A 15,242-nucleotide genomic window follows, 5' to 3' on the forward strand; every position below is an offset into this window, starting at 1 on the left:
TCTCTCTCTCTCTCTCTCTCTCTCTCTCTCTCTCTCTCTCTCCCTTCCTTGATTCCTTCCAATGTTTCTTTTCTTTTCCTTACCTTTTGTTTTTTCTCTTCTCTTTTCCTTTATATCATTCTTCCCTATCTTTTTATTTCCCCCTTCAATCCTTTCTTCCTTTCTTTTTTCCCCCATTAATCTCGTAGGCCTGCCAATGTAACCCAACACCTCCTACAAGTGTTACTTAATGACACTAATGGTACTGTTACTATGCTGATTCTATGTCTATGTGCCAATAACTTAGTATATTGGAAGGAGAGGTAAAAGTTCAGAGTTCTAACTATGGTCCAATCACTGCACCTCATGGGAGAATGGATGTTTCTTGGTTTCATTTCTGTTAAATAAAGGTAACTGAATTCACCCAGGAATGGACCATGGCATTGGGGATACTGTCCCATGTCCCCTCTCCCTTCCCCCACACCTCACCTGCCCTAGTCACTGTTTGGGCTTTCTCTCCTCTCCCTCTTTTGGATCCCACAGTCTTCTACCCTTCCCTGGTTCACTGCCTCCATTCCTATCTCCATCCAGTCTCCACTTACCACGTTGCCCTAGGGCTGTTTCAATTGTGTGGCAGCAGAGCTTTCAGTGTCAGGGTAGAGGGAGAAGTTTGAGTGGAGGGCAAACTCCAAGCGTTGATCTTCCCTCATTGTTAACATTGGCTCCTCTGACACCAGTACTAGAAGCAGCACTATCTCTAGTCCTCACTCAATTTTCCACCCATACCCCTAATCCAGCTTTTCAATTCAACCCCTTTTCCCAACTTCTATCATGAAACGACCAGCATACTCTGGATTATTTTTTTTCTAAGAGCAATAAGAAAGATGAGCAGTGGATAAGAGTGGGACAAGAGTAAGCCTTTGTATGAGGTGTCTTTTAAAACATATTATCAGCAATAAAAATAATTTTAAAACCTCAAAAGGAACATGGGATTATAAGGTTCCATGCCACAAAGGGAAGGACAGAAAACCTGGTCAGATGCAAAAAAGGTGGGCACAGTGGAAAGAGAGGCTTTCAGGGTAATCCACAGGGTCTCCACTCCATCCAGGGAAAGACAAAGTCCACACTGAATGAGATCAATAGTTGACTCATTTAATCTCATGCACTCCCTCCTAGAGCAGTATTGAAGGAACATGAGTGAGAAACCCTGGTTGTCCTGCATGATCTCAATATCAAAAGTTTAGGAAAACTCTTAACCACATGCTAGTAGCCTACCTATTATGGATCTATCACCAATGAATTTCTATTGAATCTATAACATAGATGTACTATGTCCTGGTACAAAAAATTCAATGAATTTTCTACCTACTATACAGAGTAACCCTTCAAGAAGTCATAGAACCATAGACATGTCACTAAAAGTGACCCTGAAGGTTATCTAGTTCAACCACTTCACTTTACAGATAGGGAAACCAAGGCTTGAAAAAGTTAAGCAACTGGCCCAAGATCACACAGGTAGCAAAGGAGCAGAATCAAGACTTACTTATTTTATTTATCCTAAATTTTCCTCTATCTTTTTTCTAATATTTTGAGATTTTTTGTTCATGACTGAGATTTGCATATTTCTGCAAACTGTCCTGAGCTCATTTGAAGTGTGCTACATAAATATACAGTGTGACAGCTAGGTGATGCAGTGAATAAAGCACTGGCCCTGGAGTCAGGAGGACCTGAGTTCAAATTTGGCTTCAGACTCTTGACACTTAACTAGCTGTGTGACCTTGGGCAAGTCACTTAACCCCAACTGCCTTGCCTCCCCCCTCCAAAAAAAAAAGGTTTAAAAAATGAATACACAGTATTCTGTTTTTCAATTAAAGTTCCACAGAATTTTTGAAATATGTGTTGAATTTGAAATCAGGTTTGAATCCTGGCTGTGACATTTCCTAACTATATATGACTTTGGACAAGTAATTTAACCTTTCAGTGTGAATTGTCTGTCAAATGGCGATAAAATAATACTTAGACTTCACATCGTTCTTTTGAGGAAAGCACTTCATATGGTCGAAAGATTTAGATGTAAATTGTTACTATTTTAAACTGCTCTCAAAGAAAGAAGAGGAGGCAGGGTAAGTTTAAGGAAGGGGCAGCTTTCTTCATTGAGACTGCTATTTTCATGATGTCCAGGAATTTAAAGGAATTCACTCTGTTTCTACTGAGGCTTTTTTTTTCATTTTCACCTTAGTAAATCTGCTCCAAGTCATGGGGGAAAAGAAATGCTACCATGGCAAAGGAAATCACTGAGCAGCATTTTATCCAAGAACAAAAGGAATCCTTGGTCTATAGATATTTACATATGCCTGTGCATTTACAATGCTTTGTGTCACACGAGATAGTGAAAGTCAGTTTCAAGTAGGCAGCAGGAGATACCACAGCTGCTTTCCCAAGTTCCAATCCACCTCCTACACTAAATGTTGCACTGATCTGGCACCCTTACAAAGTCAGTTCCTAGAGCCTGGTCATATCACATGGCATTGTTTACTTTTTTTTTTCATCTTATGCAGAGTCCAGGGAAAATAATCAGTGTAAACCTTTTAAATTATGCACATGGACACCAACAAAACATGTAAAAATGGTCAGCTGGCCCTTCAGCTGTTCAGTTTTCCACTGACTAGATCTGGTGATGATAGATCATAGATTTAAAGCTAAAAAGACTCATTCCAGATCAGAGGCAATCTATTTCAACTTCTTAATTTTGCAAATGAAGAAATTGGGGCTGCCAGAAGTTAAGTGATTGATCTAATATGACAAAGGGAATATGAGTCAGAGTGAGAGTTTGAATCAACGTTTTCTGGTTCTACAGCCAGTGCTCTCTCCAGTATATCCTAAAGTGAAAAGCTAGCAACTGCAGACAGCTATGGGACTTTCCAAGCTGAATAACGGCCCCTTCACCCCAGATTCTACTTTCCCTCCACTCTTTGGGACAATTTGGTGATGCCAAAACTACTAACTACTTTTTGCCTAGACTTTTTCCTTTTTTAAGCCTCAATTTAAACCTCTTCTGTCCTGTATAAATTCATTTGTAGTGTGCAGTGACTAAGGGTATGAGCTGAGAAACCCATAAATGCTTGAGATACATGGTCTTTTTGCCATTTAACTCCTGACCAACCTCAGGTTCACTTCTGAGAAACAGCCTAGAATAGGGAGAACCAGGGGCTTTGAAGGAACCAATTGGAACTGATTATCTCAATGTGAGAATTAGCACCTCAGAAATCAGCAAATGCTATGAACCAGGGCTTGATTCATTTATTTTTTTGTTGATAGTCTACTTTAGACTTAAGAAAGAAAGCAATGGAGAAAATAATTCAGGTTAAACTTTAAAATGTTTCTTGCATACATTTTATCTCCAGAGACAAAATGTTGCTGTATAGTTGTGTCCAAGTCTTTGTGACCCCAATCGGGGTTTTCTTGGCAAAGATACTGGAGTAGTTTGCTATTTTCTTCTGCAGCCCATTTTACAGATGAAGAAACAGACAAACAGGGTTAAGTAGCTTGCCCAGGATCACACAGCTAGTTAGTGCCTGAGGTCAGATTTGAACTTAGGAGGAAGAGTTTCCTGACTCTAGGTCTGGCACTCTATTTACTGTACCACCTAGCTGCCTATCTCCATAGAACCAGTTACTGAACATTTATCAAAACAACTGTTCCTGGGTGGAACAACCTATGAATGATCCAGGAGTTACAATCAACCAGCTTTACAAAATTAATTGGCTGGGGGCAGCAAAAGGAGGACCTTATATAAAAGGAAAAGATGAAGACAGCTACCTTCTTTTAATGTGTGTGTATGTGTGTGTGTGTGTGTGTGTGTGTGTGTGTGTGTGTGTGTAATGCTAACTATTAACTAGTTTTAAGCTTGGAATTGTGTCTAAATTAAAATTGTCCTTGCCTAGTTCCATTTTTCTTGGTGGTGGTGTATAGCAGCATAGTATAGCAGCAGCAATACTCATTCACGTTTCTATAATTCTTTTTTTTTTTTTTTAAAGCAATTGGGGTTAAGTAACTTGCTCAAGGTTACATGGCCAGTTATTTCTGGGTGTGGTGCTAAGTATCTGAGCCAGGATTCAATCCCCCAGGTCATCCCGACACGGGGGCTGGTGCTCTTACTTGCTGAGCCACCTGGCTGCCCCTAAGCAATTGGGGTTAAGTAACTTGCTCAAGGTTACATGGCCAGATGTTTCTGGGTGGGTGCTAAGTGTCTAAGCCCGAATTTCATCCCAGGTCATCTCAACTCTGGGGCCAGTGCTCTTACTCACTGTGCTACTGGGCTGTCCCTTCTATAATTCTTAAAGGATCGTAAAGTGCTTTCTTCAAACCAGCCTTGTGAGGTAGCTAGTGCAAATATTATACCCATTTTACTAATGAAGAAGCAGAGGTTCAGAAGAATTAAGTGACTCTTCTAGGGTAATCTTAGCAGAAAAGGTTATTATATTATTACTCAGCATCATGCTGTACCTTTCATTAGTTTCTAATTATATTCTAAGACTTTTTATTCTCCTTCAATTAGTATTTAGGGGAAACATATTGTTATTGTTAGCCCCATTTTACAGATGTAACTGAGAATTAAGTGACCTAGTACAAGGTCACACAGAAATCAGAGGTTATATTGGGATTAGAATGCATATCTCATTAGATATCCCAGTTAGATAACTCAATACCTTCCCTGACCCAGGCTGGGAATCTACTCTGCATACTGCTCTCTACTGAGGGGTGTCTGTCTCTAAGGGATGTATGACCTTCATTTGGCAAAGCACAAGCACACTGTGGTATGGAGTAAATTGCACTGGATTCTCAAGAGTCAGAAGACTTGAATGCCACTTACTTAAGCTGTATCATGGGCAAGGCACTTGTTGTCTATGAACTTAATATTCCTAGTCTCTAAAATAAAGTGGCTTGATTACATGATATCCAAGTTATTTTCCAGCTCTACAGTCTATGATTCTAGGTTAGGGAGGAGAAGGGCTTGGTCTGGTATACAGATTTATGAGTTGGAATATTTCTTCCCATCTGATAATGTAGAGTATTTGACATGAGTGATGAATGATGATAGCTGGAGATGAAGAAGAAACCCCCCCCCCCAAGCATCTTTGGATTACAGATATTTTTGATTCTATTTTTCTATAATCAGCATATGCCATATGCAGATATATATGCACAGAATATAATTATATAAATATCCTTCCTTAAGGCCTTTGCTGAAAAATTCCAAAGAAATGGGCTGACGTACTGAATATCTGCCAAGAACAATGAAAAAATCAAAGAGGAAAAGAGCCCTATTCAATCAGCAGTGAGTTATCAGGAGAGTCCATGCCACTGACTTGTTTATACAGGAACCAGGCTAAGTAGCTTGAATGGACCTGCTTGGAAAACAAAGCCCTAGACTTACTCTCCAATCATTCTGAGAAAAGCAAGGAGGCTGGTGATTGCCCACCTGGGTCTCAATGGGGGCACATAGACAAGAATAGTGTGGCCCTAAAGGGGATAGGTAAAGAATGAAGATAGAACAACTATGGTCTATTGTGGGTATAATGTGGGGGGAGGCAATGGGTAAAGAAATCTGTATATCAAAAAGAAAGCCAATGAATGAAGTTGGGGGAGTTATATACATGAATATATGCGTGGTGTATGCTTGTATGTGAGTGAGAGAGAGGAGGAGGAGGAAGAAGAAGAAAAGACAGAGAAAGAGAGGAGAGGGTGGTGGGAGAATTCCCTTTCACTTGATAGGACTCTTGCATAATTATATAATGCATGTAAAATATTTTCATGATGAAAAATAATAAGTATGATTCTATTAGAATTTAAACAGTTATTTCAGGGAGCCTATAGAGTGCTAGGGGTGGAGTGGGGATGGATAATGAATTCATTAACATGCAAATGATGAACCAATGAACATAAGTGATTACAAAGTGCTTGGAACTGGATGAAGATAGGCACACGTGACTGAGGGATAGAGATGGATCTCTCCCCTAAACTAAAAGATAAGTAGTGACTACATCTGTTCTAGTAGTGACTAGATCGATCCACCCCCTTCTGATTCTTGGTGGCAAATATCCTCTAATTCTAGAAGAGAGAAAAGACTTCACTAGTTTACCCCCTTTCACTCCCACCCCTTTCGTGTCTGGCCTGAGAGTGTAGTCATGTGCACCAATGGTGGAATTATAGGACCACATTGTAGGATGTACAATCATCAGAGGGCAGAAGAATCTAGGGGATAATGGTCAGTGGCTTTGAAAGAAAAAGTAAAAAAAACATGTATTTTTTTTTTTTGCATGAGTGCACACGATTAAAAGACTATAGGTCTGGAAGTTTATGCAGCTCAATTGCCTGTAGGTTAAATAGATTTTGTTTTACTCAGTCAATTATAATTCTACAGAATAGTACATTATAAAACAAACAACTATTATGTACTAACCTTGATGGCATTTTTTTTAAGGACAGCAATAACATGTGCATTTTAGAATTGAAAAAAAGCCAAACGTTGCATTACCACTAACTAGCTCTCTAACCTCACCCAAGTCACTTCCCATCCCTGGGCCTCAATTTCCTCATCTGTAAAATCAAAAGTCTGGACTAGATGACCTCGGAGGTCCCTTCTAGCTCTGATAGTCCATGATTCAATCATAGAGGTAAATTTAGAGATATGATCACACTGAAAATCAGAATAACTATGTCCTAGTGAATACATAAATTTCCCAACTTCCAGGTTAATTCCCTAAGTATTATTCTGTCTCTGAGGCAAAAGGGATTTTTTGAGATAAGTATAAACATGTTTTGCATTTGTAATATTGACATGCCCTTTCTTAGCTAAAGAGACTTGCTAAAACTACTTTCATTTTAGAAATACTATTTTTTTAGTGGAAAATATGTCCAGGCAAAGTGAAACAAAGGCAATACATGTATCTCAGAACGTAAATTTATAAATGTTTTAAAAAGGGCTATCTTCTAGTATATCAGGGTTGACTTCCCTCTAACTTGTAATATTTTTTTTTTGTTAAACAGCCTAGAGTAGTTATTTCAGAATGTTATTTTCTGAATACTGTTTCATACTGCAAAGAGTTCTAAAGCTTCCTGGTAGGTTATCTTAAAATGCTCTTAAGAAGATTGGAAAAAATTTTTTAGAAAATGGGGAAAAAAGTCAGAGATCATTTCAACATGCATTATAGGAATGCCAGTCCTACTCATTCATGAACAAAACACTGAGCTGGGAACTTTTCAAATTTCTAATTCACTTCTAATCAGTCACTGAAAGTCCTATAGTTAACTAGAGTATTATGTTACATGGTTGCTGGTTTTGGAGATGTGGAAAGGTGGAGGTAAAGAATGGCTCTATCTCTTTTGCAAAGAAGAAAAAAAATCCTGTCATTTCCCCAACATCATGAAACCTTGCATATCTGACATTAGATGATAATACTCCCAAAATGAAACTCTAGAAGTAGATAAAAGGCTCTAGAAGAAAGCAAGGATTCCAAAATGAAACCATAGAGAGCAGATTAAAAACAAAACTCACTGCTTCTCATGGTCACAGAACCCAGTGTTTTATTTCACAGATTATATACAATCTCACAAAGAGCCCTCCCCTTCAAAGGAATCTGATGCACACCCAAGGTTATTGAAATGTGCTTCCCCAGCCTTATAGAATGTATAGGACAAAGGACAGATGGGAGAATCCTTTCTGGTTAGCATGGCAGAGGAATGGACAGGTGAAGAGACTTAATTTTCAGGCATGCAAGGGAAGGACAAAGTGATGGCTAAAATCTGGAGATTTATGGGTAGGTTACCAGTAAGCCAGGGATGGATGCTCCTTCAGTGCTTGGGTGGGAAGTGCTGGCAGCTTCTTCAAATCGCTCCTTACAATTTCATTGCTGAAAAAGAAATGAGAAACAATGCAAAGAAAGAGGCTCAGACTCTTAGAAGACAACCTCAAAAATGATGTGCCCTACCCCAGCTGCCTGCCCCAGAGAGTCTATCTACATCTACTTACTTTTACTGACAAGTGGTAGGAACTCTTTCTATTTATTATATAGAGCCTTTCTTTGAAAAAAAAATACCACTATCTTCACACAACCCACAGACACATAAACACACCCAGAGTAGAACAGTTTTTACTTCCAATGCAAAAACCACAGCAGAGTTCTTACAGGCAGACATCCTGTTGTATGTGGAGTGGAGTAGGACAGAATGAATACTCTGAGTGGCTCTGCATGAGGGAAGGTGTGAAAAGTGAAGGAAGAGAGCAGAGGTGGTCTGTGGTGGGGGCAGGGGTGGTGACAGAAAGGCCTACTGGGGGAAACACATACCTTTGTTAATGTTTTTCCATGAGATTTTTCCATGAGCCAAACAGTGGCTCTAAGAAACTGGTAACCATAGAACTTATGCCTTCCTAATAATCCTGTTTGATGGCCTATTACAACATCAGATCTGTTTTCTGAGAATGACTGCACACTGAAAATAAATTTTTAAATCACCATGTACACTAAAATACTGATAGCATCACTTTTTAAAGAATTGGAAATAAAGTCTATGCTCATCAATTGGGAATAAACTAAAAAACTGTGGTATATGAATGTAATGGAATAATGCTGTGTTATAAGAAATGAAGAGTATGATGAATACAGAGAAGTCTGGAAAGATTTATATGATCTGATGAAGAGTAAAGTAAGCAGAGCAAAGAAAACAATATACATAATGATTATATCATCCACAAAGCAATCAAAAACTAATGTTGTGAAATTACAAAGAACAAATATTGCTTCAAAGAAGGGATATAAGAAAACACCCACACCATACTTCTTTTCAGATGTATGGTACATTGTACATAATTTCAGACTTTTGAAAGATGTATTGATCAGTTTTTGATGTTTTCTCCTCTCTTTTTCTTTATATTTGTTATTTGGGATGGTTCTCTGAGACTGGGAGAGAGGAAAGGTATTAGAGGAAATTTTGGTGATGTAAAAAAATACTGCAAATATAACAATACATTTTTTAACTTAAAATTTTTTTTAAAATTTCATTTTCCAACATACAGATCATATAGATTCTGTTTCTGTTGAGGTCCAAAGACTACTTGAAAGGTATAGGGCAGATGCCCAGATTATTTCACAACTACTGAAACCTGTTTGGTGAGGAAGTACAGAAGTACTCAGTGTACTTCCTGGGAACAGAAATGCTTTATCCCTGGAACAGCCTAACACAGGAGGGGAGTCTCTTCACCTAGAATGCTGCCAGGCCCCACTGGATTTATGGGGGATAAATAGATAGCTCTTTGGTCCTGGGTGAAATAAATCTCCCTTTTCACTTCTGTCTCCTGTCTCTTTTGAAGAAGTGAACCTTCTCTTGGCCAAGGCAAACACAAGCCTCAACTGATTCTGTCTTCTCCAATGGATTGCCTGCTTTATCATCCCTACTCTCTATCCAATGGCTCATTTCCTGCTGTCTCTAAACATACCTATGTCTCCTACATTGTAAAATGCCCCTGCTTGACCCCACCATTCCTGTAGGCTATAGATCTATATCTCTCAACTTCATTTTTAGCTAAACTTCTTGAGAAAATCTTCACAATTGGTGCATACACTTTCTATTCTCTTACTCAACCCTTTGCAGTTGGTTTTCTGGTCTCATTTGAAGTCAGTTGCTCTCTCAAAAGTCAACAGTGACATTTAATTGCCAAATCTAATGACTTTTTCTCAATCCTCATCCTTCTTGATCCCTCTGCAAACTTCAACACAGTTAAGAACCCTCTTTTATTGGATATTCTTATCCCTCTAGGTTTTCTAGACTCTTATCTTTTGGCTCTCCTCTTATCTGTCTAACCATTTCTCTGTCTCTCTCGCTTGGCTTTCATCTAAGTTATGACTATTAACCATAGGTGTCTCCAAAGGCTTTGTTCTGGACACTTTCCTTCTTCTGTTATGCCAGAGGCTCTTGACCTGGGGTCCACACAATCAAGGGGTTCATGAATAGATTTCAGGAGGTCCATGAACATGGATGGAAATAATTAATTGATCATAGAATCATAAGTCTAGAACTAGGAGAAACTGCAGAGGTCATCTAGTCAAGTCTCTTCTTTTTGCAGATGAGAAAAACTGATGCCTATGGAGGTTGAATAACTTATCCAAAGTCATATCATTATCAGAGACAGAATTTGAATTTAGGACCTTTGCTTCCAAAGCTAAGCTCATCCTGCTTTACCACACTGGTGGACATAGAAACTGTCTACCAAAAAGGTAACAAAGAGCTGCTTTGGGATCTGTGAGCCTGGGGCATGAAGTGATGGACAAGAAGGAAATATTCTATTTCTCATTTTCTAAGACATTGAATATTTAATATGGAATATTCTATAAAAGGACTACTTAATATGGAATATTCTACAAAAAAAGGACTTATCAACCGATGAATTCTGGCTCTATCATATTCTCCCTGTTGGGCAAATGATTTTGACTCTTAAAGTCTCATTTTTCTCATCTGTGAAATGGTGGTAATGTGGTGAGTAGGTTGGACTAGATGCCTTTGAAGGCCTCTTCCAATTCTCTGTCAAATGTGCACTAGGGACAGTCATGTTCTGGTAAATGTTTAATAGCTTGCTCTCCAGAGGGGGGAAATGCATAATGTACATGATATACTTTTAAGTTTAATATGCATTATTACCATTTTTTCATTATATTCCTAAGTTTAGATCAGAGGTATCCAACACACTGTGCATATGGCCCACAATACTCCCAGTGCAGAACCAGATTCAACAAAATAATAAATTGACCCCTAATTTGAGATGTAAATGCTCACACTGAAATTTATCAGTTAGTTCTTGCAAGCAGGCTCAGGCTAGTTCAAAAATACCCCTGACTGTGGGCCTTTATATGCAAAGCACTGTATTAAATGCTTCTGGAAATAGAAAAAGTATATAATACAATCCTGTCCTCATAGAGTTTATAATCTAGTTGGGGGAAGATATCACATTCTCTCTCTGTCTCTCTCTCTCTGTCTCTGTCTCTCTCTCTCTCTCCTTCCCTCTCCCTCTCTCTGTCTCTCTGTCTCTCTCTCTGTCTCTGTCTCTCTCTCTCCTTCCCTCTCCCTCTCCCTCTCTCTCTGTCTCTCTCTCTCTCTGTTTCTCTCTCTCTCCTTCCCTCTCCCTCTCCCTCTCTGTCTCTGTCTCTCTCTCTGTCTCTCTCTGTCTCTGTCTGTCTGTGTCTGTCTGTCTCTCTGTCTGTCTCTCTGTCTCTGTCTGTCTCTGTCTCTGTCTGTCTGTCTCTGTCTGTGTGTCTGTCTTTCTCTGTCTCTCTCTCTGTCTCTGTCTGTCTGTCTGTATGTCTCTCTCTCTGTCTCTCTGTCTGTCTCTCTGTCTCTGTCTCTCTCTGTCTCTGTCTCTCTGTCTCTGTCTGTCTGTCTCTCTCTGTCTCTGTCTGTCTGTCTCTGTCTCTCTCTCTGTCTCTGTCTGTCTGTCTCTCTCTCTGTCTCTGTCTGTCTTTCTCTGTCTCTCTCTCTCTGTCTCTGTCTGTCTGTCTGTATGTCTCTCTCTCTGTCTCTCTCTCTCTGTCTGTCTCTCTCTGTCTCTCTGTCTGTCTGTCTGTCTGTCTGTCTCTCTCCTCTGCCATCTTGGTCAAATGATTGGTGCAAATAGTACATGAAAAGAAGTTTGGAGGAGGAACAACAGAAACCAGCACCACAAGCCACTATGGGTGGGAAATGAAGCAAGTTCTTCGAGGTGGTCAAGAGTGATGTAGTTGGAGAGAAGTGGAAGAGCAGCCTTGGTGAAGGCCGTGGCATGACTTTAGGTGTTTACAAAGCAATGCTCAAGGTGTGTTTTAGGGGACACACCTTGGATGGCTCAATCTGCCTGATTCAGAGTGGATGTTTATGCACAATTAAAACACAAACTTGGTATCATAAGGAGGGAGAAGATTATGGAGATTTGAAATTTTATGGGCAAAGAGAAGTCACTGAAGATTTTTAAGCAGTTATGTATTATGATAAAAGATCAATCCAACAAAGATGTGCAGGAAGGATTCAGCCTCTGAGGGTGGTTCAGAAACCATTGTAAACAGGACCTAGATCACATTTTTTTTTTCTCCATGTGTCAGGATATGTCAGAGAATCAATTGCAGGGCTTTTTTGAAAGAGTCAAAGAGACTTAGTTTGGGATTTACTCATGATCATTACACCTAAAGTGTGTTTGGGGAAGGAGAAATGGCGGAAAGGATCTTCTTACCTACCAAACACCCAATTTGTTGGCAAACATTTTCCTGGTGACAGTCACATATTTGACTTCTTAAGCTCTCAACAGGTTCACTAGATATCCCTCGGGGTAAGGTTGCATAGAAAAATATAACCCCCCAGGTTCAATTCATTAAAATCTGGAAGAGGTCCATGACATTTAATCTTTCCCAAAGAATAAACATGAAGTAAATGTTATGTTTACCCTTGTCTATCTCATAAACATCTGCATTAACTAAAGGAAGTTTTTAGTTCTGCCAAATAACCTGGATCAAGTGCTTTGTGGCTGAAAACCAGGAGAGACTGCTACAAAAGAATGAACTTTGTTCCCAAAGACCTATGTGTGTGCAGACCAACAAGCATATCAAAATAGTCTTTTGTTTTTTTATCACTAAGAAATAATGCTTTCCAAAACAAATCCCAAGGATGTACAAAAATATTTTATCAGCTTTTTATTTGTGCTAAAAAAAGATTTGGAAATTGAGGGGGGGTGTCTATAAATTGGGAAGTGGCTGAATAAGTTATTGTATATAAATGTCATGGAATTCTATTGTGCTGGAAAGAATGATGAAGGTGCTGTTTCAGGAAAACCTGTATGAAATGATGCAGAGTGACTGAAGTGAGTAGAACCAGGAGAATTTTTATACAATGATAGCAATGTTGTAATAACAGACAACTTTGAACAGTTGGGGAATTCTGAAAAGTGTAATGACCACCTATAATTCCAGAGGACTGATGATGAAACATGCTACCCATGTCCTGAGAGAGAGGTAAAGGAGTAAAACTACAAAATGAAACATGTTTTTTTGGACATGGCCAATGTGAAAATTGTATTTTGCTTTACAATCCATATTTGTAACAGGTGTTCTATTTCTTTTTCATTCTCAAATTGGGGAGGTGTGGGAGGGAGAAAAGGTAGATTCTTGCTGATGGAAAAAATAAAATTTTATTTTTAAAAAGAAAAAAAGAAATGTTTTCTGCTTTGACATAGGATTATAGGGTTTGAGTTTTTTTGTTTTTGCTTTTCTGGGGGGGGGGCAAGACAGGGCAATAGGGTTTAAGTGACTTGCCCAAGGTCACATGGCTAGCAAGTGTTAAGTGTCTGAGGCTGGATTTGGACTCAGGTCCTTCTGACTCTAGGGCCAGTGCTCTATTCACTGTAACACCTAGCTGCTCCCCAGATTATAGTTTTTGAGATCTGGAAGGCACCCTAGATCATCTTGAGTTGAATTGTCTGTCCTTCATTTTTGAAGAGGACCAATGATATCTAATATAAGCCCTTCATTTTAGAGACTGAGGAAAGTGGGGCACAGAGAAGTTAAAATGACTTGTCCAAGGTCAAATAGCCTGTAACTGGAAGAGACAGAATTCAAGCTCATTATCCAACACTACAGAGTTCAGTGCCCATAATCATCACATTTCTAAATCTTTTAAAGTAACTCATTCTCATCATGCTAACTTTTAGTGAATATGCCATACACAGTATGGAACAGTACAGTGAACTAGGTGTTAAGGTGTCAGTAAAATCCCATTCTTGTTCACTATTCTATATGATACTTTTAAAATAATGCCACCACAATTTTATTTTTATCATTTATGTTATCTATGTCTCTGATTCACTGTCTTTTCTGTGGAGTGTTATCTGATTTCTGTTGCCCTCTAAATGCCATGGGAAATCACAGGAATAGATTAGGAGAGAAGCTGCAGTTTCCAATAACTGATTTTAAAAAAGTATTCTGCAAAGTTTTTTTGTTTTTTGGAAATGCAGCCAAATGCTCCAAAGGGCAGGTAGCAGTAGGCAAATGCCAGATTAGAAGGGTCAGCAGAATTCAAAATGTGCTTGTTCTCATTTGGAGAAAAAGAAAATATCTTTTCAGGGCAGAACTCTCAGAAAAATCAGAGATGCCTATGATTAAAATGAGGAACAGAATATGCTTAGGTGGTCTTTCTAAAATGGTTTTCCTTGCTAGTATAAAAAAAAATTAACTAAACTGGAAAAGCTACAGTGATGTCACATAATAGGCTAACTAGGAACATATTGAAAATATAACATATTCAAATGTGTTTTTGGCCAAGTTAACCTATCTGAACTATGCACACTTAGTTTTGTTGAAGTCTATATAATTATCAAATTAACTAAAATTTCACAAAGATAAAACATGATTAGGTTTTTTTCACCAGTCCAGTGAGGTGGTCACTGTACTAGAAATCACCAAGCAGGACTGTAGAATTTCTTTCTCCAGATCCCTAAAAGGCACAGAGGGTTAGTCATTTATTTTAGATGGCTAAAGTAAAAATTACTCTATACTAGAACAGTGGGTAGTGTTTGTGAAAAAACCCCCCACCCCCTTTTTAGGTATACAAGGAAAAGTTAAGCAGTTTAGCATCATGGGAGATTTTACGATATGTTTTCTAATAGTCATCAATGCTGTAGGCAAAGGTGGAGATGAGGTGACATTTTGAGGGCTCCTCCAAAGTCAAGATTCTATGTTGTTTTGTGCCATGGATAAAGATCCATTGTAAGATCATTGTTGTCAGTGTGGAGGATGACAATTAGGCATTTTTATGTGCCTTATTATTACAAAAGCTAAGCATTCATTTATTTTAAATTTCTGCCATGATCAAAACTCTTAGTACAATAAAGTGTGTTTACTAAGTCCTCTTTCCTAAGGTAAACCATAAAACAAGTGAAACCCAAATATGCTTATGTGACCCCACCCTACCTCCAGAATTTTTGATAAAAAAGACAAAAAAGTTGTATAACTAACTTAAGTAAGAAAAAGGTATGAGAGGCAGAAGCTGCCTCCTTGGGATCAGGAAGAAATGGAATGATATCCGCCCAGATGCATATTAGCTGTATAAGGCAGAACACATCATTTAAACTCCCACTGCCCCTAGACAATCCACTAGACTTTAAATTGCAAAACAATGACAATCCATATTATTAGTAGGAGGATGTAATATTTTGAAATAACACCAAAAACAAATGAAATAGAAACAATTCA

The 15,242-nt window shown here is 38.6% G+C and overlaps 1 protein-coding gene across 6 annotated transcripts in view; it reads right to left on the reverse strand.

Annotated features, from left to right (window-relative positions):
- FRMD4A (FERM domain containing 4A) overlaps window positions 1-15,242 on the reverse strand; it is a 416,929-nt gene that overhangs the window by 109,187 nt on the left and 292,500 nt on the right. For all 6 annotated transcript variants that reach the window (XM_069106435.1, XM_069106434.1, XM_069106433.1 and 3 more), the window contains exon 8: window positions 7,809-7,892. In XM_069106435.1, the coding sequence (XP_068962536.1) occupies window positions 7,809-7,892 (84 nt within the window). The remainder of the gene's footprint in view (window positions 1-7,808; window positions 7,893-15,242) is intronic.

Source organism: Petaurus breviceps, unplaced genomic scaffold, assembly GCF_028583685.1.
Source record: "Petaurus breviceps papuanus isolate PSGF00001 unplaced genomic scaffold, PetGlider_PUasm1.0 79, whole genome shotgun sequence".
NCBI lineage: Eukaryota > Metazoa > Chordata > Mammalia > Diprotodontia > Petauridae > Petaurus > Petaurus breviceps.